This window comes from Notamacropus eugenii, chromosome 2, assembly GCF_028372415.1.
Source record: "Notamacropus eugenii isolate mMacEug1 chromosome 2, mMacEug1.pri_v2, whole genome shotgun sequence".
NCBI classification, from domain to species: domain Eukaryota; kingdom Metazoa; phylum Chordata; class Mammalia; order Diprotodontia; family Macropodidae; genus Notamacropus; species Notamacropus eugenii.
The window spans coordinates 155,967,017-155,989,696 of record NC_092873.1 but is presented as its reverse complement, the minus strand read 5'-3'; the positions used below and the strand labels follow the sequence as shown (position 1 = coordinate 155,989,696).

Sequence of the window (22,680 nt, the reverse complement as noted above, 5' to 3'; positions counted from 1 at the left end):
AGCAGATGTTAAAATGCAAAATAATCTTTTCCATGCTGTTCTTACATTAAGGAAAATAGAATCATTGTCTGTTTATAACAATTCTTCTATTGGAAAAAAAAAAGTAGATGTTTTTAGCACTATAATCAGTATTTTTTTTATCCTCAATCACTCTGGCTCCCTCTAGTGATGGTTTGATTGAATGCCCCAATTTGATACCCCTAAAAAGAGGCAGTGAGAATTAATACCTTTAAGTTAAACCATTCCGTGCATCTGATTCGATCCATAAGGTCCTGCTTTATCTCCTCATCAATGTTCTTGTCTCGTATTTCCTCTGCCATCCACTGCACTCGGCTGCATTTGACGGTTCTGACCAAGGCCAGTTAGAAACTGCCTTCTCTTGTTTTCTGTGATACGGTACAAGCCTAGATTTGAGCCCATTTTTCTGATGATTGCATTCATTTTCCCATCCCTTACCTGTGGGTATTCTACAAGACTGATTCCTGTACACTTTTCTGAAATCTCATCCATTCTAATGACTTTCACACTAGTGATGATATCTCTATGTCATCATATCTTTTCTTCTGTGATCCAGCTGCCTGTTGGATACTTCCAAATGAGTGTCGTACAGTTACTTCACACTTATCTTATCCCATCTTCCTCTCAAACTGGTTCTCACTCACAGTCTGTCAGTAGCACCACCATTTTCCCAGTGGTCTAAGGACCAAAACCTTGGAGATATCTTGAGTTCTTCTTGAATCTTGTGAACTCTTTTTTTCAGAATTTCTTGTCTTAGGCTTTCTTTTCCTTTCACATGGCTACCATGTTAGTCCAGATCCACATCACCTACTTCTAGATTACTCACATAGACACCTGACTTATTTTCTTACCAACAGTCTCCCTTCCTCCAGTCCATTCAGCTTGCCACCCTTAAGTCTAATCTTCCTCAAACAGTGTTTCCCCCACCTCACCTACTCAGCAATCTACATCTCTCTGTACCTACCATTAAGTCTAAATACCCAGTGTTGGTGTTCGGGCCCTGCACTATTAAGTGACCATGTTTTACCTAAACATTTTCCATTCAGGCCCATTACCTTACTTTGCCCTAAATATTCCATGCTCACTAAGGTGGTAAAGGGTAATGTTAAGTCACAACATTAGCTTAGAAGCTGGAGTGCCTGGACTAGCCTACTAAATGTTTAGATGACCAGCTGGCCGTGTGAGCTTGTGTTGTTTCTTAACCTTTCTGTACTTCACTTTCTTTGTCTGTAAAATGACATGATTATGATTCTGTTTCTTCTGTCCCTTTAGTTACATTGTTTGTCTTCATAGCGGAAAGAGAAGAATTCTCTCCCTTATCCCCATCCCCACATGGACGTACCTTCATCTAGCCTGTGCCAACCTTTCTCATGCTTAACAAAGCCTAGGGCTTCTCCTTTAAGTCTTCTCTTCCCTGTTCTTTTGTTTCTGCCTACCTCTTTCTTTATTTTACACATTTTTATACTTAGAACTTGCTTTCTATTGTCTTCTAATTGCAACATGTAAATCTCAAGCTAACAGTAATTTTCTTAAATGCTGGAAACATCATGTTAATGTACTTCTTTTGTATTTCCCATAGAACACAGAACAATGCTGAGTGCATGTAGTAGGTGTTCAGTACATTCTTAATGAATTCTACTGAAATTACTCATTCTTTTGATATCTATTATGTAGAAATGCCAAAGAAGTACTCTGTCTGCTAGGACCCCAGGAAAGGAGTGAACTCTTCTTTGTTAAGAGTTATTTATCTCAGAGTTAACAAAGGAAGACCTTTCTGAAATGTTCCGTAGGAGTTCTGAATTTATACCTGATACGTTGTTTCACATGGACTATGCATATATTAGAGGCAGTTAGGTGGCACAGTGAATATAGCTCTAAGCCTGGAATCAGGAAGACTTTACTTAATATCTATTTGCTTCAATGTCCTCAAGTGAAAAATGGGGATCGTGATAGCACTGAGCTTGCAGAGTTGTTGTGAGGATCAAATGATATATTTGTAAAGCACTTAGCACAGTGCCTGGCATATAGCAGGCTGTCTGTAAATGCTTATTTCCTCCCTATTAGATGGCCATTTTTCAGAACTGGTAAACCATGCCATGCTTTGGCAGCAGTTTAATATTTAGTATTTCTTGATACCATGTCATATCACCAGAAATTTGTTAATTGAATGATAAATTAGTGGTATATGCTTGGCACAAAATAACTAACTTTATAAGAGGTATATATCATATTAATTGAAGATAAAAATAGTAGAATATGATGATAAATCCCCCCAGCAGACTGTTGAATTCACTTGTGCCCAACTCTTTGCGCTGTCCATGGCATTTTCTTGGCAAAGACACTGGAGGAGTTGCCGATTCCTTCTTCTGTGGATTAAGGCAAACGGAGATTAAGTGACTTGCTCAAGGTCACACTTAGTTAAGTATCTGAGGTCAGATTTGAAATCAGGTCTTCCTGAGTCCAGGCCCAGTGCTCTATCCACTGAGTCCTCTAGCTGCTTCCTTATCATATCCTACCTTGTATTAAAGTTTTGTGTACTTCCCTTATTATCTTACTATATCATATGTCCCTTGAGGGGTAGAGATTGTGCCTTAATCAGTGTGCCTAATTTGCATCAGTTTGCACAAAGTCTTTCCAAGTATCTCTGAAACTGTTCCTTTCATTATTTCTTATGTGCTGTACTCATTTTGGTGTACCCCAACCAAGAGTTTCATACAGATCCTTCTACTCAGTAGGGATACTAGGAACATGTATTGGAAGATTGAAATCCATAGCAGGAGTGTAGTATTCCTGTTTGAGTCAGCCTTTCTGGCCCTCTTGTTAACCTGACCCCCTCTTTATGGCCTGGGTACCTCCCCAAAATTCTGCTTCCTTGGTGGACAGTGTCTTACCTTGACACCGCTCTGTGGATCAGTCCTCTGTTCCAGTCCCCTTGTTCTTCAGTTAGCTCACATGACCCAGAGAGCTGCAATTCTCTATGATCTCTAGACTTTTTTGTTTACCTGTCCTTATCAGTAAAAAAAAAAAATTGAGCATGCACCTCTAATATTTCTACATTTATTTATAAATTATGACATATTAGTGTATGAATAATTAATAATAAAACACATAGAGGGTTTGAAATGGAAAAAGATGAGGCAAAGATGAAATAATATTTTAAATTATTTATTCACAATTCAAAACACTTTTTGTTCTTGCTTTTAAAATTAATGGTGATTTTTAATAAAAAGTATTCATTTGCTGCTAATATGATTAATTAATAATATATCCTGTATTGCTGAGTATGATTCATTAATTTTGAAAATTTTAGTTTAACACTTTGCAATGTTAAACTTATGGTTGATTTGATACAAGGTCCATGACCTTGGATGAGAAACAAAAGTACATCTTTATTTTCATTAACCACTAATTGAAATTTATCATTTCCTTTCATTGTAAGTGTAATTAATGAATCTCAGCAGTATTAACAGTACCTGTGATTTTGTCACCAATAGAAATCACAGATATTTTCATAGCACGTTACACTTGCTGCAGATATCTAGAAATATTGTTTCTGCTTACCACTACTTTGAAATTACTAGAATTCTTGTACCAGCTATTACACTGAATGTGATCCCAATCTTCCTGCTTACAGACTGCATTGAAGTATAATTGATTTCCTCTGTAATCCTATATACTTTGTTTTATTTATTTAAAACATTACTCTCAGAAGGAGTTCTGAGGCTTCACCAGACTGCAAAGCTGGTCCATGACCCAAAAGAGATTAAGAACCCCTGCTAGAAAACCTAGCTAGCATATCCTGTTCTTCTTTGTCTTTTGGGTTTTTTTTTTTCCCTAGTTCAATCTCTAAGTGTTCTCTATTTTAGTTTAATGTTTGGAAATTCTAAAGATATTAAGTTGTACCAAAAAATTGGTTTAGGCAATATTATACATGTGGAGTAAGTTGCTTCTCCCACCCCATACTGTTGTAATAAAAGCCTGGTTTATGAGCTGAAATGTGAGGGAATATTATTCACTAATACTGGTGTTACTCCCAGCACCAAGTCTTGACACATAGTAAGCACTTAACAAGTGTTTGTTGGCTTTTACAGAATTCCCATTAGGGGTCCCAAATTACATTGGATGGCTTAAAGTTTAACGTTTTTTTCCATTTTATTTCTAGGTTATATCTCAGGAAGTGTCTGATAAACACTTGGAAGAGGGCCGTCTATATCCTCCTTTGAATACCATTAGAGATGTTTCCTTGAAAATTGCAGTGAAGGTAAAACCTTTCCTTTTGCATCCCCCTTCTTAAATTTGAATCTTATTCTCTCTCTCTCTCTCTCTCTCTCTCTCTCTCTCTCTCTCTCTCTCTCTCTCTCTCTCTCTCTCTCTCTCTCTCTCTCTCTCACACACACACACACACACACACACACACACACACACACACTCACACTGTATTACTGCAATTGACCCTTTACCTCCCTCAACCCCACATCTGATCACTTGCCAGATCTGTCCATTCTTCCAGCACCTCTCATTTCTGTCCCTTTCTCTCCACTCACAGCCACCTCCCTAGTTATTTACCTCTCATTTGGACTATTGTAACAGCCTCCTAAGTTGATCTCCCTTGCTTGTGTTCTTTATTCTTTCCTATCCATATAGGTGTGAACAAGTCTGACTATGTCCCTGTTGTACTCAAGTATCATCTGCAGCTCCTTTTTTCTCTAGGATAAATACAAATCCATCAGCCTGATATTTACTGCCCAGAACAATCTGGCACCAACCTACCTTACTTTTGTTTAATTTTCCATTTTTAAAAAATGATCAAGCATTTTCTCTTCCTACCAGCTCCCTCTCTCTTCCATTGGAGGGTTTGGGAGTGATATGGAAACATAGGCATAGTCAAGTCAAATGAATTCCCACATTGACCATATCCAAAAACGTAAGTCTGATACTATGTCTTGATTCCATCACCTGTCTGTCAGGAGAGTATGCTTAGTGTCATCAGTCTTCTGGAATCAAGAGTGATCACTGCATTCGTCAGAGTTCTTAAGCCTGTCTTTACAACATTGTTGTCGTTACATAAATTGTCCTTCCTGGTTCTGCTCACTTTGTATCAGTTCATACAAATCTTTCCAAGTTCCTCTGTAACTGTCCATGTCATTATTTCTTATAGTACAATAATGTTATATTTATGTGTTATAATTCCTTAAGCCATTCCCTAATTGATGGGCAGTCCCATAGTTTACAGTTCTTTATCACTACAAAAAGAGCTTGTATGAACATTTTTGCATGTGTGGTTCCTTTTCGTCTTTCTTTAATTTTTTTGAGGTATACGCCTAGTAGTAGAATCATTGGATCAAAGGGTATGCACAGTTTTGTGGATTCATTTGAAATCTTCCAGTTCCTATCATTTCACTGTTTATCTGTTGGGGAGTGGATATTGTTCTTATAAATTTGAATTCCTCATTTTTTTGAAAATGTGACTGACCTTCCTTTATCAGAGAATCTTGCAAAGATTTTTCTACCCCACAATTAATTGTTTCTCTTCTAATCTATCTTAGCTGCACTGGCTTTGTACAAAACCTTCTTTTTTTAAACAGTTTGCAATCAAAATTATCTGCTTTATCTTATTATTCTTTTCTATTCATTGTTTAGTCATGAGCTCTTTGCCTCTACATAGAGCTAAATCGTGTCCTATCTTTCCAGTCTTATTTCACAATGCTGCCTTTCATGTACTCTTTTAAGTTCCTGCCAGACTGTTCTACTTTGTACTCAATATCCCATCTTCCATCTCCATCCTTTTGTACAGGGCTGGCCTCCAGAACCTGTAATATACTTCATCCTTACATCCATCTCTTAGAACCTTTATATTTAAGGTTTGGCTTAGCTCCTACCTCCTACTTAAAGCCTTTACTGACCCCAGATCATTTATTAGTGTGCTCCCCTTCCTCAAATTATTTCAAATTAAATTATAATTTAATTATCTCTGTTCATGCTAGATTTAACTGCTCCTTCTGCACCCACTCCCACCAGCCTCCTCCCCCCCAATATAACCTCCTTGAGGACAAGGACTTTTTTTATCTTATTTTTGTTTCCTTGGCACCAAGGCAAGGTGCCTTGCACATACACAAATGCTTGTTGAACTGAATTAGCCAGTTATATTGGGAGTCCTCTTTAAAATTAATTCACTTACCAACAGAAATATGTATATACTTGTGTTGCATACCTGCCTCCTCATTTTTAATAATGAGCTTTCTAAATCATGTTCAGAAACGAGGCTGCATAAATTTGTACAGACAAACCTCCAGAGGTTTACTCACTGCAAGTCTGAAAGAATATTAAAGATTCTCAGACAGAAGTGTGGAAAGTTTCAGAACAACAGAATTCTAGAACTACAGGATACATTGGTAGAGTCTTCTCCATTTTATAGTTATAAGGGACACATTGAGCTCTGAAGATAGAGAAGAAAGGAATTGGGACTAACAAATAACTTCCTTTTAATAAGTTTATAGGATCCAGCTTAAGAGATGGAAGGTCCCTTAAAAGCCATAGAGTCCTGCTCCCTGGTTTTTCCTAACCTTCATATTTCTGTTGAGGCTACCACCATCCTTTAAATCACCCAGGTTCATAATCTTGGAGTGATTCTGGGTGCTCTTGCCCACCTCTTCCTTCACAAATAAGGATTTGCTGAGACTTGTCCATTCTGCCTTCATATCTTACATTGCTCCCTTTTCTCTACACTGCCTCAGGTCCTCATCACTCTTTTATGCACTATTGGGACAGACTTTTAATGGGCCTCTCAGGTGCTTCTATCTCCAATCCCTCCTCCAAATAGTTGCTAAGTTGATATTCCTGAAACACCAGTCTTGCTATATCAGTCCCCTGTTCAAAAAGCTCTAGTTCTTTCTCTGACCCCAAAGACTCCTGACTTTTAAAGCCCTTCACCATCTGGCTGCAGTATACCTTTTCAGATTTGTTCCATATTACTCTGTTCTCTACAATCCTTAGAGAATTATGTAAATATCAGCTGTTATTTCTATAGAGGGATTTATATGGTTGAGGCAGTTTGGAAAGTTATTTTTAGGATATTAGAGACCTAAGTATCTTTGTAAGCAGAGGAACCAGTGAATGTTGAGCGCAGAAGAAAGAAATGGGATAATTGATGGAAAAGGAACCTGAAAGAAGTAGAAATTTATACTCAGAAAAGCATAGGTGGAGGGGTTAGCCTTGGAAAGGAGGAAGAAAGAGAAGATAAGTGAAAGTTGAGAAATTTGGGGGCTGTGAGAATTCTCTTGTGGATGTCCTCAATTTTCTTCATATAATAAAAAATAAAGCTTTCTTCTAAGAGTACAAGAGGGGTAGAGGTGGAAACATGGTAAATTCAAGAAAAGTTTAGACTAATTACTTCAGGCTTGTGGTGGGAAGTCAGCCATAATAATGAAGTTAATACTGATAATATAATATAATAACTTGGCTGACCTGGGTTAGGATTTGATAAGATGAAAATAATAAATCATAAGGACCAATAATCTGGGATAATAACAGGTCAAAGATTGAAATCCGTAACGATGATCCTCTGCTTTGCGGACAACAAAGTAAACCAGAAGGGTGATGGTGTTTGGACGCAAATATTCAGACTTATACTTATTTGTGTACATGTCTTATCTCTATCCTCAAATTTAATCTCTACTCACAATTAATAACACCATGAGATCAGGAACTTTGTCATTTAAAAAAATAATCTTTTAAAGTAATTATATTCTCATCCTGGAAAACGGGATGGAGGCACAGTGCATTCCATATAGTAGTTGTTAAATCAGCCGAATTAAATGGCCTGAAAGATGTTGAGAGACTAAATTGTTGCTGTATTAATGGAGAATAGGTTCATTTAGCATGAAAGTAGTGGAAGTTAAATTATTTGTGCATAGAAAAAGGTTTTTGAAAATTCAAGAATATAGATGGAGCACACCAGCAGAACTGTTCAGATATACCATAAGTTAATGACTAACCTAGTCATTTCACTTTTGAAGACAGGCTAGCAAATTTTAGGAAAAGTTGGGATTGGTATGGGCTGTCAAACAATGAATGTCAACTATTAATAATTTTAATGCAAATGCAGCTTCTGGTTCTTTAGAACATGTCACTTCATGGAACTTATTCTTACTAAACGGCACAATTTGTTATATTGATTATATGCGTATTCCTCATGCTAGATTCACCTTTGGTAATTTTGACAATTTTCTCTTGCAGGCTTTACTTTGATAATAGTAATTAGCATATTTCTGCCCCAATCTGTCTGATCTTACAAAAATGCAGTACTTTCTAACTACAAAAACTACAAAGTTTCATGAAAAACCATTATAGAACACTTAGGCAAAGATAATTCTCCATGTTAGAGGAAATTCCTATAGTGACTTACTATAGGCTGTATTCTGGCAAATTTGGATTTAGGAAATAGATACTGACCTTGCATAGTTTTTTGGGGCCTAATATCTTTTAATACTTGGGTAAAGCTTGGTTCCAGAACTGCTCATTTATACAATATGTATTATACATAAGGAGTATAATATCTATTAATTTCAGTAGGTATTGCTCTTTCTGCTATACCATGCAACTAGTTACTTCTTTAAATTCAATGTTTATTAAAATATAAATGTATACTTTATTATATTTCCAGATTGTGGAAGAATCCTACCTTGATAACGCAGCTACTGTCTACCCTGAGCCTCAGGATAAGGAAGCATTCATCCGCTCTAAGATTTATAGCACTGATTATGACCAGATTCAACCTGACTGTTACCCTTGGCCTAAGGAGGCAATGAAAATACAGACTGTAAATCAGTTCTAGAAGCACAGTACAGCAGTAAATATTTGTGGCTCTATTAATGGTGTCTTGAAGTTTTTTTTTTCTTTATCAAAGATGAATACTTTTTATAATGATTGAAAAACCTCTTAAATTAAGATGATAAATTTTGTTTATTAACTTTGTAGCTTAATTATTTCTTGATTGATTGATGGTCATTAATCCAGGTTAGAATAAACAGCTCTTTGGAAGGTAGTAGTGTAATTGCATTTAGTTTGTTCATATTTTTATCATTAATCTTTCTGTTCCAAATTCTTTTTAAAGGTTGTTGTTCCTACTGAAAATCTCATTATTTTTACATAGTTCACTGGTTATTGACACTAAAACTAGAAAGAAATAAAGTAACTTTAAAATGTGATTCTTTTGTTAACCATTTTGTTAAGCTGTACTTTTTTTAAGGATAATATGTTCTGGGAACAGAGCCTTCTTACTTACAACAGAAACTGCCATGTCAGTATCTTTGCAGTTTCTAAAGAAAGTGACTTCTCAGGTTTACATCAAAAGCCCTTGATTTTTTTGGTTCAATTTATGCAACTGAGTAAAAAATTTGTGAGAAGGCTTAATTGATACTGTTTACAATGCTCTGTACAACTTCATGTTTACTTCCTTTCCATCATTCACCTTATGCAGTAACACTCCACTTTATCCACTGCATTCCCTGCAAAGAACTTCTGCACCTCCTTAGGCATACCTTCACATTCTGCACGTGCCATGCCATAACTTTGGGGAAAGGGACCACGTCCCTGTTTCCAATGAAGGCCCATTCCCATTCTTTGTGGCATAGCAACTGGAAGATAAAGGAGGCAGACAGAGAAGTCTAACAAGACCCCTGGATCTGAGTGTAACCTCAGCATCCCATGAACAGGTGGTCTTGCTGCATAGCTTATTGCCATAACTCCAAACTAGCTGATGGTCATTCCCTTTTTTCCATTATCAACTATAATGCTTCTCTATGGTTAACTCAGGTAATTGAGAATTAGCTGCATTTCACTAAAATAATCTATCTCTGCTGTACAGAGGGAAATTATGAGTGAAAAATTTATGTAATAATATTCCCAATAAGTCACCTTCATCTTTGTAGTTGTATGCTCTAAGAAATAGTCTTGCCTCAAGTATAAACTGTCATTTTAAAATTACCATGACAACTATTGAAGAGCGTATCACAGGATGCTGAAATGCGTGTGATAAAGAGTTTTATTTTAACCATCAGCTGTTGAGCCAGTGACATAAGTTCTCAAGCTCAGGTTTAACAATCATTATTTATCTATAGAATTATTTTATTAAGAAATTTTCTTCCTTTTGAGGTTATGTTTTTGAAGATGTACTTCAAGGTAAAATGTACTAGAAAAAAAATATTTGGGGCAGGGTTAAAGACCATACCAAATTTTTTTTTAGGGACTAAATGGAGTGATAGTGGTGGGTACAAGCTAGCAGAGAGAGTTGTCTCTATGTCATTGTTTGGGGAAAGTAGCAGAATGAATTTCATAACTCTTGTCTATTTCCATGTTTCTCATAGCTCTAATAAAACCTATTTACCTATGCAAAAAGATTGTAATGAACTATTAAAAATGTAAATGCTTAACTAAAGAGTGAATTAATAAAATAATAAGATGCCCATGACCTTTACTTTCTTTTTTTAAATTATTTCTGTTAGTACATCACAAATTGATAATGGCTTATTATTGTGTTACTCTCATGGGTTTTAAAAAAAACTTTAAATTTTACTATGAACTGGCAACAAATTAAATTTTTTTATTGTTAGATCATCATGTACATCTTACCGATCAAACACATAGATTATCAAGGGACCACAGGTCCAGAATTCACAAGAAAAACTGAAACCATAAAAATATTAAAGGAGAGTATTATATAATTGTAATAACCCATCTTGGCCTTGGAGAAATGGTGAAGAAATCCACCTTCTTTCTTTCCTTGGAGAGGACTATGGCTGCAGTTTGTGTCATATGTTATTGGCTATGGAGGCTATGTTGGTTTTGCTGAACTGTTTTTCTTGGGCAGAAATTATGGAAGGACAAACTATTCCTCTTGGGGAGATAACCCCAGAGCACCAAAAGGCTGCAGTAACAGCAGTTTATTTAATGCATTATTTAAATAGACTTTCTGGGCATGTTTTGCCTACCTTCCGCCCTCCAGGAAGCAGGCCATCTGGTAGCTTCATATTTTAACTAATTTTCTTGATAACTCGGTGATAAGGTATGAAGTTACTTCACAGTTGACATATGAACTGGTGATAGTAATAGAATGGTGACCCTCACAGCAAAGAGAGATGCTTTGAGGGCACAGGCTAAACAGTGGCTTGTAATAAATCACTCCCTTCCCCAAACCTGCAGAATATTGTATTAGAACTGGAAAGGACCTTCATGACCTAGTCCATCACTTTCATTTAATAGAAAAGAAAACTGAAACCCCACAGTGGAAAGTATTTTGTGGAATGTCACAAAGGAAGGATTATTTTAAACCCATACTGAGATTGAGGCTGCGCTGAGATAAAATGGCCCCAGATCTCATAGACTATTAGAACTGGAAAGACTATGGAGATCATTTCAGTTCAGTGCCCCTCATTTAAGAGAGGAAGAAACTGGGTCCCAGCATCAGAACACCTGCCACGAAATTGTTAAAAAGCATCCTTCATTTCACAGTCCTCAGCAAAGCATGAACTTCTGGCTTTATGAATGACTCAGAAGACGGGTCTGGTCCCAAAATCAACCCTGCTTTTTTTGCTTTGCAAGAAAGTTTGCAGAGCCCAGGAGAACAAAGCTAAGAAGAAAAATAGGTTTCCAGGGTTGAGGGTTCTCACTTTCTCTCCCCCAAAAATATATTCTATCTCTTCCCCCTACTCAGAAGGAAAGTGTTGAGAAGAGGCTGAGAACTGGGCTTGGGAGCATTCATGTGCTTTCATTCCCCAACTCTGTACTGTCTAGCTTGCAGAGCAGTTCAGAGCATCCTTTCCCTCCCTTCTCCCTGACCAGAGGTGGAGCTGTAGACCTGTCATCCTGATGTGTCTTTCTCCCTTGCCTATTACCCACAGTCTGTCCCTGCACTTTCTCTGCTCCCTCACAGTAGAAGGAATATGGCGTCTCTTTACTCCTCCAACCCCCAGAAACACAGTCAAACTTACTGGGTGGATCAGGAATTTGGAAGAGTGGCTATCCATCCCATTCCATAAGACTTGCCTCCCCACCCCCACCTCCTTCAAGAAATGCAGGTACTTTGGCAGCAGACTTGCTGGCCTCTGGACAACACCCAAAAGACCTGGGTTATGACACGAGCCATTCTACTGAACCATTGGGAACTTACTGATTGATTGGGCTGGTCCAAGCTTCAGCACTTGAAATGGACCTCTGATATTCTCACTACAATGCTCAAGGACCACAGGAGCGAAGAGACAATTAGCCACTTAAGCTGTCCCATTTGCTTTAGCCTTAAGGGCTCCATTAAAGTATTTGTGCTGAGAAAGTTCAATTTAATCCTTGACAATTAAGTGTTATTTCTTTAATTCATCTACATTACTTCCTTTTACTGTTTCTTGTTCTTCTAAGAAAAGTATACACTCGCCTCTTGAACTTCCAAATCATATTATCAATGTTTTCACTATATATCATCTTGAATTCCAAACTCCCAACATCAGCAATGTCTGTAGAATATTATATACAACGATCGCCTTTTGTGTATGGTAGAAGCTGCCAGATCTTGTATGATCTTGACTACAGCTCCTTGGTTCTGGATCTTCCTCCTTCTGTATCTTGTAGTATAATTTTTTGATGTGAAAGCTTTGGAGTTTGACTATGGCATTCCTGATGCTTTTTCTTTTGGAATTTCAGGAGGTGATCAGGTGATCATCTTTGTCCTCATTTTGCACTCCAGTTCTAATAGATCTAGGGAGTTTTCATGTATGACTTCTTAAAATACAGTGTTCAGAATTTTTTTTAATAGCTATGAATCCCAAAGGGCTAACAATGAAACATAATATCTGCCTCCTGATATTGTCTGAATACAGACTGAAGAGTGCTATTTTTCATTTTGTTTTTTTTAATTGAGTCTTATATAAAATGACTAGTATGGAAATGTTTTACATGATTGCACACGTAGAACCTATATTTGATTGTTTACCATCTCACACAGGGGAGGGAGGGAAAAAGGAATAGGATCTGGAACTGAATACTTTTTAAAAAATGTTTAAAAAGTTTTAGCGTAATTGGGGGAGAAATAAAATATTAGAAAAAATTAATAGGAAAAATAATAATTATTATTTTCAGGGAATCCCATAACCCTTAAACGATCTTTCCTTGACTTGTTTTCCAGGTCAGATGGTTTTTTTATATCAACTATCCTACATTTTTTCTATATTTTCAACTTATTGCTTTTTATCTCCTATTTCTTGTCTTATGAAATCACTGATTTTTGTTTGTTCTATACTTATTTTCAGGGAGTACATTATTGGACAAGGTTTGCCACTTTCTCATCTAAGCCATTTATTGTTTTTCAAATTCTTTCCTGTAGAACTTTTGATTTTTTTAAGCTCATGCTTCATTTTTTCATGTAATCCTTGTGAAAAATTAATTTTTTTTCTTTGAATATCCACTACTGATGGTTGTTAGTGTGTGGGATGGCTCAGGTCCCTACATAAATCAATTACTCAGAGGCCTCTCAAAGTGATGACAGAAAAGAATTTTATTTGATTCTCGAGAATCTGGACAATCCCACAGCAGTTCACCTGGAGTAGGAAAGCCGAAGACAAAAATCAGGACAGTGATTTATAAACCCTAACGCAAGTCCCTCCTCCCCCCACTGACCATTATCCTCATTAGCTGAGGATATGGTCTTACATTCTAGACACGAAATCTAACCAATCCCTTTGAAATGAAGACATCGAGGAATTACGCAAGTTTTGTCCAATCATTGAGACCCCAGTACACCACACAGTTTTATACCTTATATGGAACTATTCTATTCCAAAAACACTGCAGCCCCGAGCCTCCAGGCCCCACCTCACCCCTGGGAGAAAACCACAATCTGAGGAGTCTTCACCAAGTCTATCCCACTCAATCCCTCCTCTTATTTTATCAGCCTGAAGACTTCTCACGGATGTTTCAACCAAAGTTCTGTAACATAATCTCACACTGTCTATTAATCTCCTCATCCCAATCAGGATCATTCATGTCTCTTGTCTCCACAGGTGCCCAACCTTCCTTTTTAATATCATCAGTCGAATGGCTCCTTCAGTCCTTTCTTCTACTCTAGCAAGTTTTAGTAAAGAATTTCTAACTATTTTAGTAATTAGTGAAATCAAACAAGGTAAACAAATAGGAAGTAATATAATACCACTAATTGCTATAAGGCCAAACCACAGTAACCTCTTCCACCAGCTCCCCTCAAACCAGGACCACCAGGATGTATTGAAAGGGGAGCCCCAAGTTTGTATGGGAACATGAGCAACCTTCCTGACATTCTTGGTGATCTCTTTCACTATCCTTCCATTATTATCAATTTTTAATCTATGTTGCAGTACTGCTTCCCTAGTTTGTGTGGCTTGATTAGCCAGTAAGTCCAAAGCCTTTGCTGTTTGATTGGTTATCTGTTTAATAGATATATAGGGGTTCTATAACCCCAGCTTCCATCTTGAGCCCAAGTTGCAGGCCCATACTCTCTGATTATCCTCTCAGGAGGCCAAGTATTGCCCCACCCGTTTGCATCCACAGCCGGAAAGTATTTCACATCATCCGGGCCTAATGGTCCCCCTTTCATGATTTCTGACTTACACCTCCATCGTTGTTGTTTCTTCTTCCATGTACAATGTTGATAATTCTCCCCAGTTCTATTGATTACACTCCAGAAAGTATCAAACATCATCCTATGTGTTCCATTCTCCCACTTCCATACCCATTCTTTATATTCTGTGTTATTCTTTGTACTATTCATATATATACAACTCCACAAATTGTCATGGTCGTGACCCCCCTTCACATGGTTTTCTGGGATCAGAGGGGTTGTAAAACTTATACCCACAACTTTCATGATATTCCCCTTTTGTTCTCTCTTCGTATGAAGAGGATGGGAAAAATGAATGGGTACAGGGAATCGCACTACCATCTGAACAGGTAATACTGTTCTGATCCCATCTATCTGCATACTGGGCACAATCAATATGAGCCAGGGTTTCTGGCCTTCGTGTGAATGTCCATTTACAATTACTTTCTCCCAACCATGTCTCTTGCAACTCAGGTCCTGTTTGGTTTAAACAATGTTCACCTGGAACTGATTCGGACAAAGACCATTGGTGTTTCTCTTGGCTTGTCCAGAATCTTGTTCCATCATGTACTACAGATCTATTACTTAAGATCCAGACTGGACTCAGCGGTACTGCTACCCATGGCCATTGGCTTAACCGCTGAGGTCCCCCACAAATCCAACAGTCAGATACCTCAAAGGTGTCCGCAATGGTCTGAATTAGGGCCAGGAAACTATCTTCAAGAGGGGGGGTTGATAACTGGGGCCTGGAGTCCCAGGGTATTACATTTTGGTTGCATTGTTCCCACGGTTTGTCGAGTCCACACAGCCTTAATAAAAGAGTCCTGTTTAGATATTGTGGTAGTTGCCTCAGGACAATTGCTGAACAGAGAATCCTGTTAATAACAAACAATAGTAATCCTAGTATAGTTCCCCAAATAACAAAGCTTATAATGAATTTATACAGAGGCCTCATTGACTATCCCTGTTCACTTATACTTTAGACGGATCTTTAGTTCATTTGATGGGTCAGGATCTGCAGTCCACTCCTTCGGGGCATCCACGGGTCCTTTTACCCTGGTATGGTGAGTCCAACCTCGTTCCTGGGTTCTTACAGCTGTGTCTGAAGTCAGGAGAACCTGGTAGGGACCTTCCCAGCTCGGAGTCAACTTCTCCTCCTTCCACACCCGGATCAGGACCCAGTCGCCAGGGTTAAACTTGTGCACCACAAAACCTCACGGGGGAGTCTGAGCAATAAGTCCCTTAAGTCGTAATTCATGCAAATGTTTCATCAAAGCAAATACATATTCCCTTACAAATCTATCCTTGTTATCAACAATTGGATCCCAGTTTCCTTCCTGTATTCCCGGGTAGGGATGCCCATATAGAAGCTCATAAGGAGATAGGCCTACATCTCTGCGAGGTTTTGTTCTAATCCTTAAGAGAGCTAATGGTAAGCATTTAGTCCATGGTAATTGTGTTTCTAAGGCTAGTCTAGTTAGTTGTTTCTTAATTTCCTGATTCATTCTTTCTACTTTGCCTGAGGAAGGAGGATGCCAGGGAGTGTGAAACTCCCAAGTAATCTCCAGTGCTTTTATTAATGACTGCAAAACCTTGGCAGTAAAGTGAGTGTTCCCCAATTGATAAATGGTCAAAGGATATGAACAGGCAATTTTCAGAGGAAGAAATTAAAGCTATCTATAATCATATGAAAAAATGCTCTAAATCACTATTGGTTAGAGAGATGCAAATCAAAACAACTCTGAGGTACCACATCACACCTATAAGATTGGCAAACATGACAGAACAAGAAAATGATAAATGCTGGAGAGGATGTGGGAGAGTTGGAACACTAATTCATTGTTGGTGGAGCTGTGAGCGCATCCAACCATTCTGGAGAGCAATTTGGAACTATGCCCAAAGGGCTACAAAAATGTGCATACCCTTTGACCCAGCAATATCGCTACTAGGACTATATCCCCAAGAGATCATAAAAATGGGAAAGGGTCCCACATGTACAAAAATATTTATAGCAGCACTCTATGTAGTTGCCAAAAACTGGAAGTCAAGGGGATGTCCATCAATTGGGGAATGGCTGAATAAATTATGGTATATGAATGTAATGGAGTACTATTGTGCCATAAGAAATGATGAACAAGAAGACTTCAGAGAGGCCTGGAAGGACTTATATGACCTGATGCTGAGTGAAAGGAGCAGAACCAGGAGAACTTTATGCACAGCAACAACCACAGTGTGTGAGAGTTTTTTCTGGTAGACTTAGATTTTTGTAATAACACAAGAACTTCTGAAAAAAAAAAATCCCAATGGCAGTAAAGTGAGTGCCTTGGTCCGAATCTATCCTCTCCACCATGCCATACCGTGGAATTATCTGTTCCAATAATATCTTACTAACTGAGGAGGCAGTAGCTCGTGATAAGGGAAAGGCTTCTACCCATGAGGTCAGGTGATCTACTATGACTAGCAGGTATTTGAGACTGCCCACTGATGGTAGTTCGGTGAAGTCCACCTGAATGCTTTGGAAGGGTCTGTATCCCGGGGGCCTGCCCCCTTTGGGGGGGTGGCGTTGAGCAGTCTTATTCGTCCTTCGACAAATCAGACAACCCTCCACCAATTGTCTGGCCAGTGTGTATAAGCCCGGTGACACAAACTTGGTCAATACAGCATCACACAGGTTTTGGACATCCCAATGACTACCTTGATGTAGGTATTGCAAGACTCGTCTCATCCCTGCCTTGGTCAGTACCTCACGGCCATCCGGGAGAAACCAGCGCCCTCCTTCTGTCTCCTTGGCTCCCAAGTCTTGAGCCTTTTTCTTCTCTTCCTGAATATAGGATGGGGAGGGGAGATTGGGAGGCAAAGTAGGAATTAATACCAACATTGCAGTCTGTCCAGGTTCCTTTTCCCCAGCCTTCCTCGCTTCCTCATCAGCAAGGCGATTACCTCTAGCCTCAAAGGTGTTCCCTATTTGATGTCCTTTCACATGCACAATAGCAATTGCTTTGGGCAACAGTAAACTACTCAATACTTTAGTCAGTAGGGTGGTATGAGCTAGTTCCTTTCCCTTACTATTTACCATTCCTCTTTCTTCCCAAATTTTTCCAAAAACATGTGCTATTCCCCAAACATACTTAGAGTCTGTATATATAGATCCTTCTTTCCCTTCTAATAATTTTAAAGCTTGATGCAAAGCATACAGTTCACAAGTTTGTGCTGACCAAGTCTTAGGTAAGCTACTAGCTTGTACTAGAGAACTTCTATCTCCATCTATTATGGCATACCCATTCTGTCTCTTTCCTTCTGTCACCCGGGAGGACCCATCTATAAACCAATTCACTCCCTCAAAGGGGATTCTTGTAAATCCTCCCGCACTTTTGTCTGATAATCAATTATATCCAAACAGCAGTGTTCCAAATTTACAGGCTCCTCGGGTGAGGCTGACAGAAAACTAGCTGGATTAAGGTTATGGTCTTGGGACAGTATTAAATCATCCTTTTCTAATAATATGGCCTCATACTTTAAAATTCTTGAATCTGTCAGCCATCTCCCAGCTCTCTGATTTAAGATAGATCGCACCTGATGAGGTACACTCACAATCAAACAGCCTCCAAAAGTGATTTTTCTACTTTCTTCTACTAGGAGGGCAGTGGCTGCCACAGCCTGTATGCAAGTTGGCCATCTTTTTCCAAATTCTGTGTGTTCTCACACACGCTTCAAATGGAGCTTTAATACTGACAAAGTGTGTCTCCAAGCATGAAGCTTGAGAGTTATTAACTAATAGCAATAATTATAAATGAAAGTAAACAACTTTAAAATTTTAAATGCAATAACCTTCCATAACTTTGTCTACTGGCTTCCCAATCATGCTAAACATTTTCTGAACTGGTATGGGGGAATAGATAGTTCAAGGTTCAACTTACCCATATTCCTCCCCTCCTCTTATTTTTCCTTTTTCCATACCTAAATCCAATCAATAAATACCTCTTCACATTCTTTCCCTTATGAATCCTTCCCTTCATCTATCTTCCTTTTATATGAATATGGGAAGAAAGCAAAGTTGACTGACACATTAGCAAATTACAGGGGGGCAGTCCCCTTGTCATAAGTACAGATACAGAGATTTAAATTAATGAACTGTCCAGTTAGAGGTTCCATCTCATACAGCAGTCTGGGGAGAAATATCATCTTATGCAATTTTTGATCTGGATGCTCCTTCAAACAGTCGTCAGCACAGCATCTCAGCATCTTCTTTTCTTTATCTTCTTGTAGAAATCCAGATGTCCACTCTCCTACAGAATTGAACTTAATACCATCTTAGATTACCAATCCTATCATTCTTACAAAAATCGAAATTGAAACTTTGACAAATTGTCATTTTTTTTTTTAAAGAAAAATAAGAAATTCACATTAAAATGCAGCTTCTACATTTCACAGCAAGTCATTATTCATTCCCTCATTAGGAAGATGAGATTTCACTAAGGAGTCAACACCAGGCTCCAGTACTTACATAAATACAATAAATAATCATTTTCAACACAGTGCACATCACATCATAAAACAATTCCAACTTCTGATCATGTGATGCTTCTTTTAAAGCATTTACAATATAGTCTACAAACCATTTTTCATTTAGCATTAACCAACTAGGACCAAATAATAACTATGCATGCTAGCCTCACAAGCCCTTGACCTGATTGTCTTCACACTATTACTAAGAATTAGAGGACCCCAACTTATTGTTGTTGTTCTAAAGTCCTAAACCTATTAGCTCAATTTTAGACTTAACCTCAGATGTTCCCCTACCAACAATCTATTATTCAACAGATCTGGTATTATTACTTACAAAACTTCTGATTTTAGGAATTTGCCACTAAGAGTAGGGACATTGCAGGGAAACATCTCCCTTACTTCATGTCAGTTCCAGGCAGGAGTAGGTTGTCAACTGGCGTTCAGCCAGGCTTTAAGTCTGCCAGGTGTCAGTGGGGAAATTGAGTCAGGAAAATCCTACCTCAGCCCAGACTGAACAGTCGCTCTCCCGACCTTCCCATGAGATCACCTTTTTGCAGTTCATACCAGCATCTCACAGGCTTATTGGCATCATGGATCAGTGGCTCAGACCACCTCTCTTGCTATCCACACCTGGAGTTAGACTCAGAAGAACAGTCAGTTAATAGTCCCACAAAAATCTTAAAATAGCAAGCTCCAATAATCAGTTTCAGACATGACTAATTTCACATTGGCCAAGGAACATCTTTGAAGCAGGTCTAAGTAGCCTACATGCCTTCCTATACATGTTCTAGTTCCTGATTGAATAACAATCATAAGTCATTGCTCTAATAGATTTATATCTGTTTCCCAAACTACTTTATCCCTTTCTAACCCTGCTCAGTCTAAAAGAATGAGCTACACATGTGATAAGTTCAGACATTAACTTGAATTTTTATGTTCATGTAATGAATTCGAATCAAAACAATCATTTAACTTTCAATGCCAAATATTACCAGAGGCTACCTACCTCTAAGAAAATTAGACTGAAATTCTTTCCCCAAACTGAAGATGCCTCTGATTTAGTCTCAGTAATTAATTCAGTTAATTGCTTTAATACTAATTGCTTTTACATCATTTTGTAACCTGTAAAGATCTCACTCCAAGTTGGGACCTTTGTCCATTACCCCAAAAAAGTTTTAGTCCCATTTGTCTAAAGGCCTTGAAAAACCTCACCTTGAAAACTCCTTGGTTTTTTTCCACATGAACCGACTCTCCTAAGGTCCACTCTATCACTATGCCCAAGTCTATTCTACTTCCCACTCTTAATTCTATCAGTCCAAATCTCCAGTTTACTGGCCACTCCCATCAAGACCATTCCTGGAGCTCCCAGACCACCTGGGGCCACCACCACCCCCCCCCTTTTTTTTTTGTAAGGGATTCCTTTCCCTGAATCCTTCTGTAAATAAAATACAATTACAGTTCACTTTAAATCCCAATCTTGTTCTATGTAACAATGATACAACATCTATTTATTCCCATTAGATTTAGAAAGAATGTTCCCAGGGATTTTATTTACCTCTTAGATCTTAAATTTGCCCTAAAAAGCCAATCACTGAAGATCATTTCTTGTACATTTTCAAATTCTCACCAAAGCCAGTTCTATACACAATCTCCTCAGCTGCTGGGGCTGCACTTGTTACTAGCCTGAGGACTGCTTCTTTCCCCCACATATTCACACAGTGTACCAGCTTTAGGTTTTAGCATTAGAATTACAAATGGCAAACATAATTTTTTATAAGTGGTAACAAATTTTTTAGCTCTGAACCTGAACAATAAATTTCAGATGACATCAATTGTATTTTCATATCCTATTAGAGAAACTAAATTCTTCCCACTTTTGTAACTTACAAATACGAATTGGATAGGTAGGCCTTTCAAAAACCCATACGAAGGATTTTACAAAGTATTTCTTAATACAGCAACTATTTTTACAATTTATCACAATCCCCTTGAAACTAATTGACAGAAATCACAAGACCTAAACCCACAGCCTTTTCATATTTGCCCATAAACTTTCTTTTACACAAAAATAACTTTAGAGTAAATGCTTGATTCATGGCAAAAACAATTTTAGCTAAAATTTCCTTTTCAACAGCATAAATAAACTTTTAACATAATACATGCTCAGATGAAACAGGCTTGAAAATCACACCTATATATATATACCCGTACATTTTAAAAGCATTCTCATTTTCTTAATAAGAATGCTACAACAAGAAAACTCTTACAAAAAAACAATTCATAACAACTCTTTTTAACCAATTCACAAATTAGCTTAACAATGCAATTTCTAATACAATATTTAGATGGATTACCTAAAAATTTAAACTTATTTAAGTTTACTTAAAACTTAAAAGAAGCCATTAACCTATTCAGCTCTTTTTATAACCAAATGTAAGTTTCAAATTATCAAATTTCTATTACATCTTTTTAAAACCCCAATCTATATGTAATAAATTACAAAATTTAAAATCGTGTAACAGTTACATTAGATTAATGTTGCATCTAACAAATACCTATCCTTTTGTTAATGGAGCTAACATTTTTGGCAGAAATGCTGCTGGGTGTCTCTGCCCTCGTCTTATTTGTGCCATGATTCCCAAGGCCACCCCTTTCTGGCCCTCCAACTCTGCAAAGAAAAAGAAAAACCTAAACTTATTATCTTTTTACTTTAAATACATTGTCTGGCATCAAATATATTGATCTAATTAAACCTAAATCCAAAACTCTCAGCTCTAAGTTGCTTACTTGAGATTTTTTTACTTTCTAATGTTCTGCTTACTTCCACCAAACTTTAATAAATTCTAACCTATCTGAAGCATTAAATTAAGAATGACACATTTCACCTATTCACAATTCCAAATACGACCAGAATGAATTCACTTAACTTTCTGTTATTTCCCATTACACTAAAATTTCTTCTTTTGGGTGAGGCAGGAAATGGTTAATTGGTCACTAGCATGCCTCTTAGGTCTGAGGGAAAAAGAATTTTTTTTTTTCCTTTCTCTCCCTCCTTGTCCCTCCGCCCCTCTGAAACTAGTCTGGAGGGGCTGAAGAAAGGGAGTAACAGGAATTTCAAGGACAGTTCAGCTCAGCCTTTCTGCTCCTGCTGGCTGGCTGGCTGGCTGGCTAAATTTACAGCCTTATCAGATAAAAACAGAGACACACAGACTTTCATTCACACAGAAATACCAACACAACATATACAGACAAAACATTTAACAGAATAGAATAGTACATATAGGTTTAAATTTTTGTCACACCCAGTCCTCGGAGGAACCATATTTGGGCCAGATTGTGCCTCCTCCTCCTCCAATGTCTTTTCACCCCATATGAAACAACAGTACTTAATCATCTTCTTCTACATTCTTTTCTCTATAATTTTGGTAATTCATGCCAATTTTGTAATCGGTTTCCCAAGGGACTATTTACCGGTATTTCTTCCTGACTCCACTCCGAAGCTCTATTCCTGGACTGCTTTTGTCCCATTTTGGTCGAGG

The 22,680-nt window shown here is 37.8% G+C and overlaps 1 protein-coding gene across 1 annotated transcript in view; it reads left to right on the top strand.

The window, feature by feature from the left end:
* The window catches only part of ME1 (malic enzyme 1), a 262,710-nt gene extending 252,224 nt beyond the window's left edge, over nt 1–10,486 (top strand). Inside the window, 2 exon segments of the mRNA XM_072642703.1 lie at nt 4,181–4,279; nt 8,681–10,486. Of these exon segments, the coding sequence (XP_072498804.1) occupies nt 4,181–4,279; nt 8,681–8,851 (270 nt within the window). The 3' untranslated portion in view covers nt 8,852–10,486.
* Nucleotides 10,487–22,680: the final 12,194 nt, after the last annotated feature.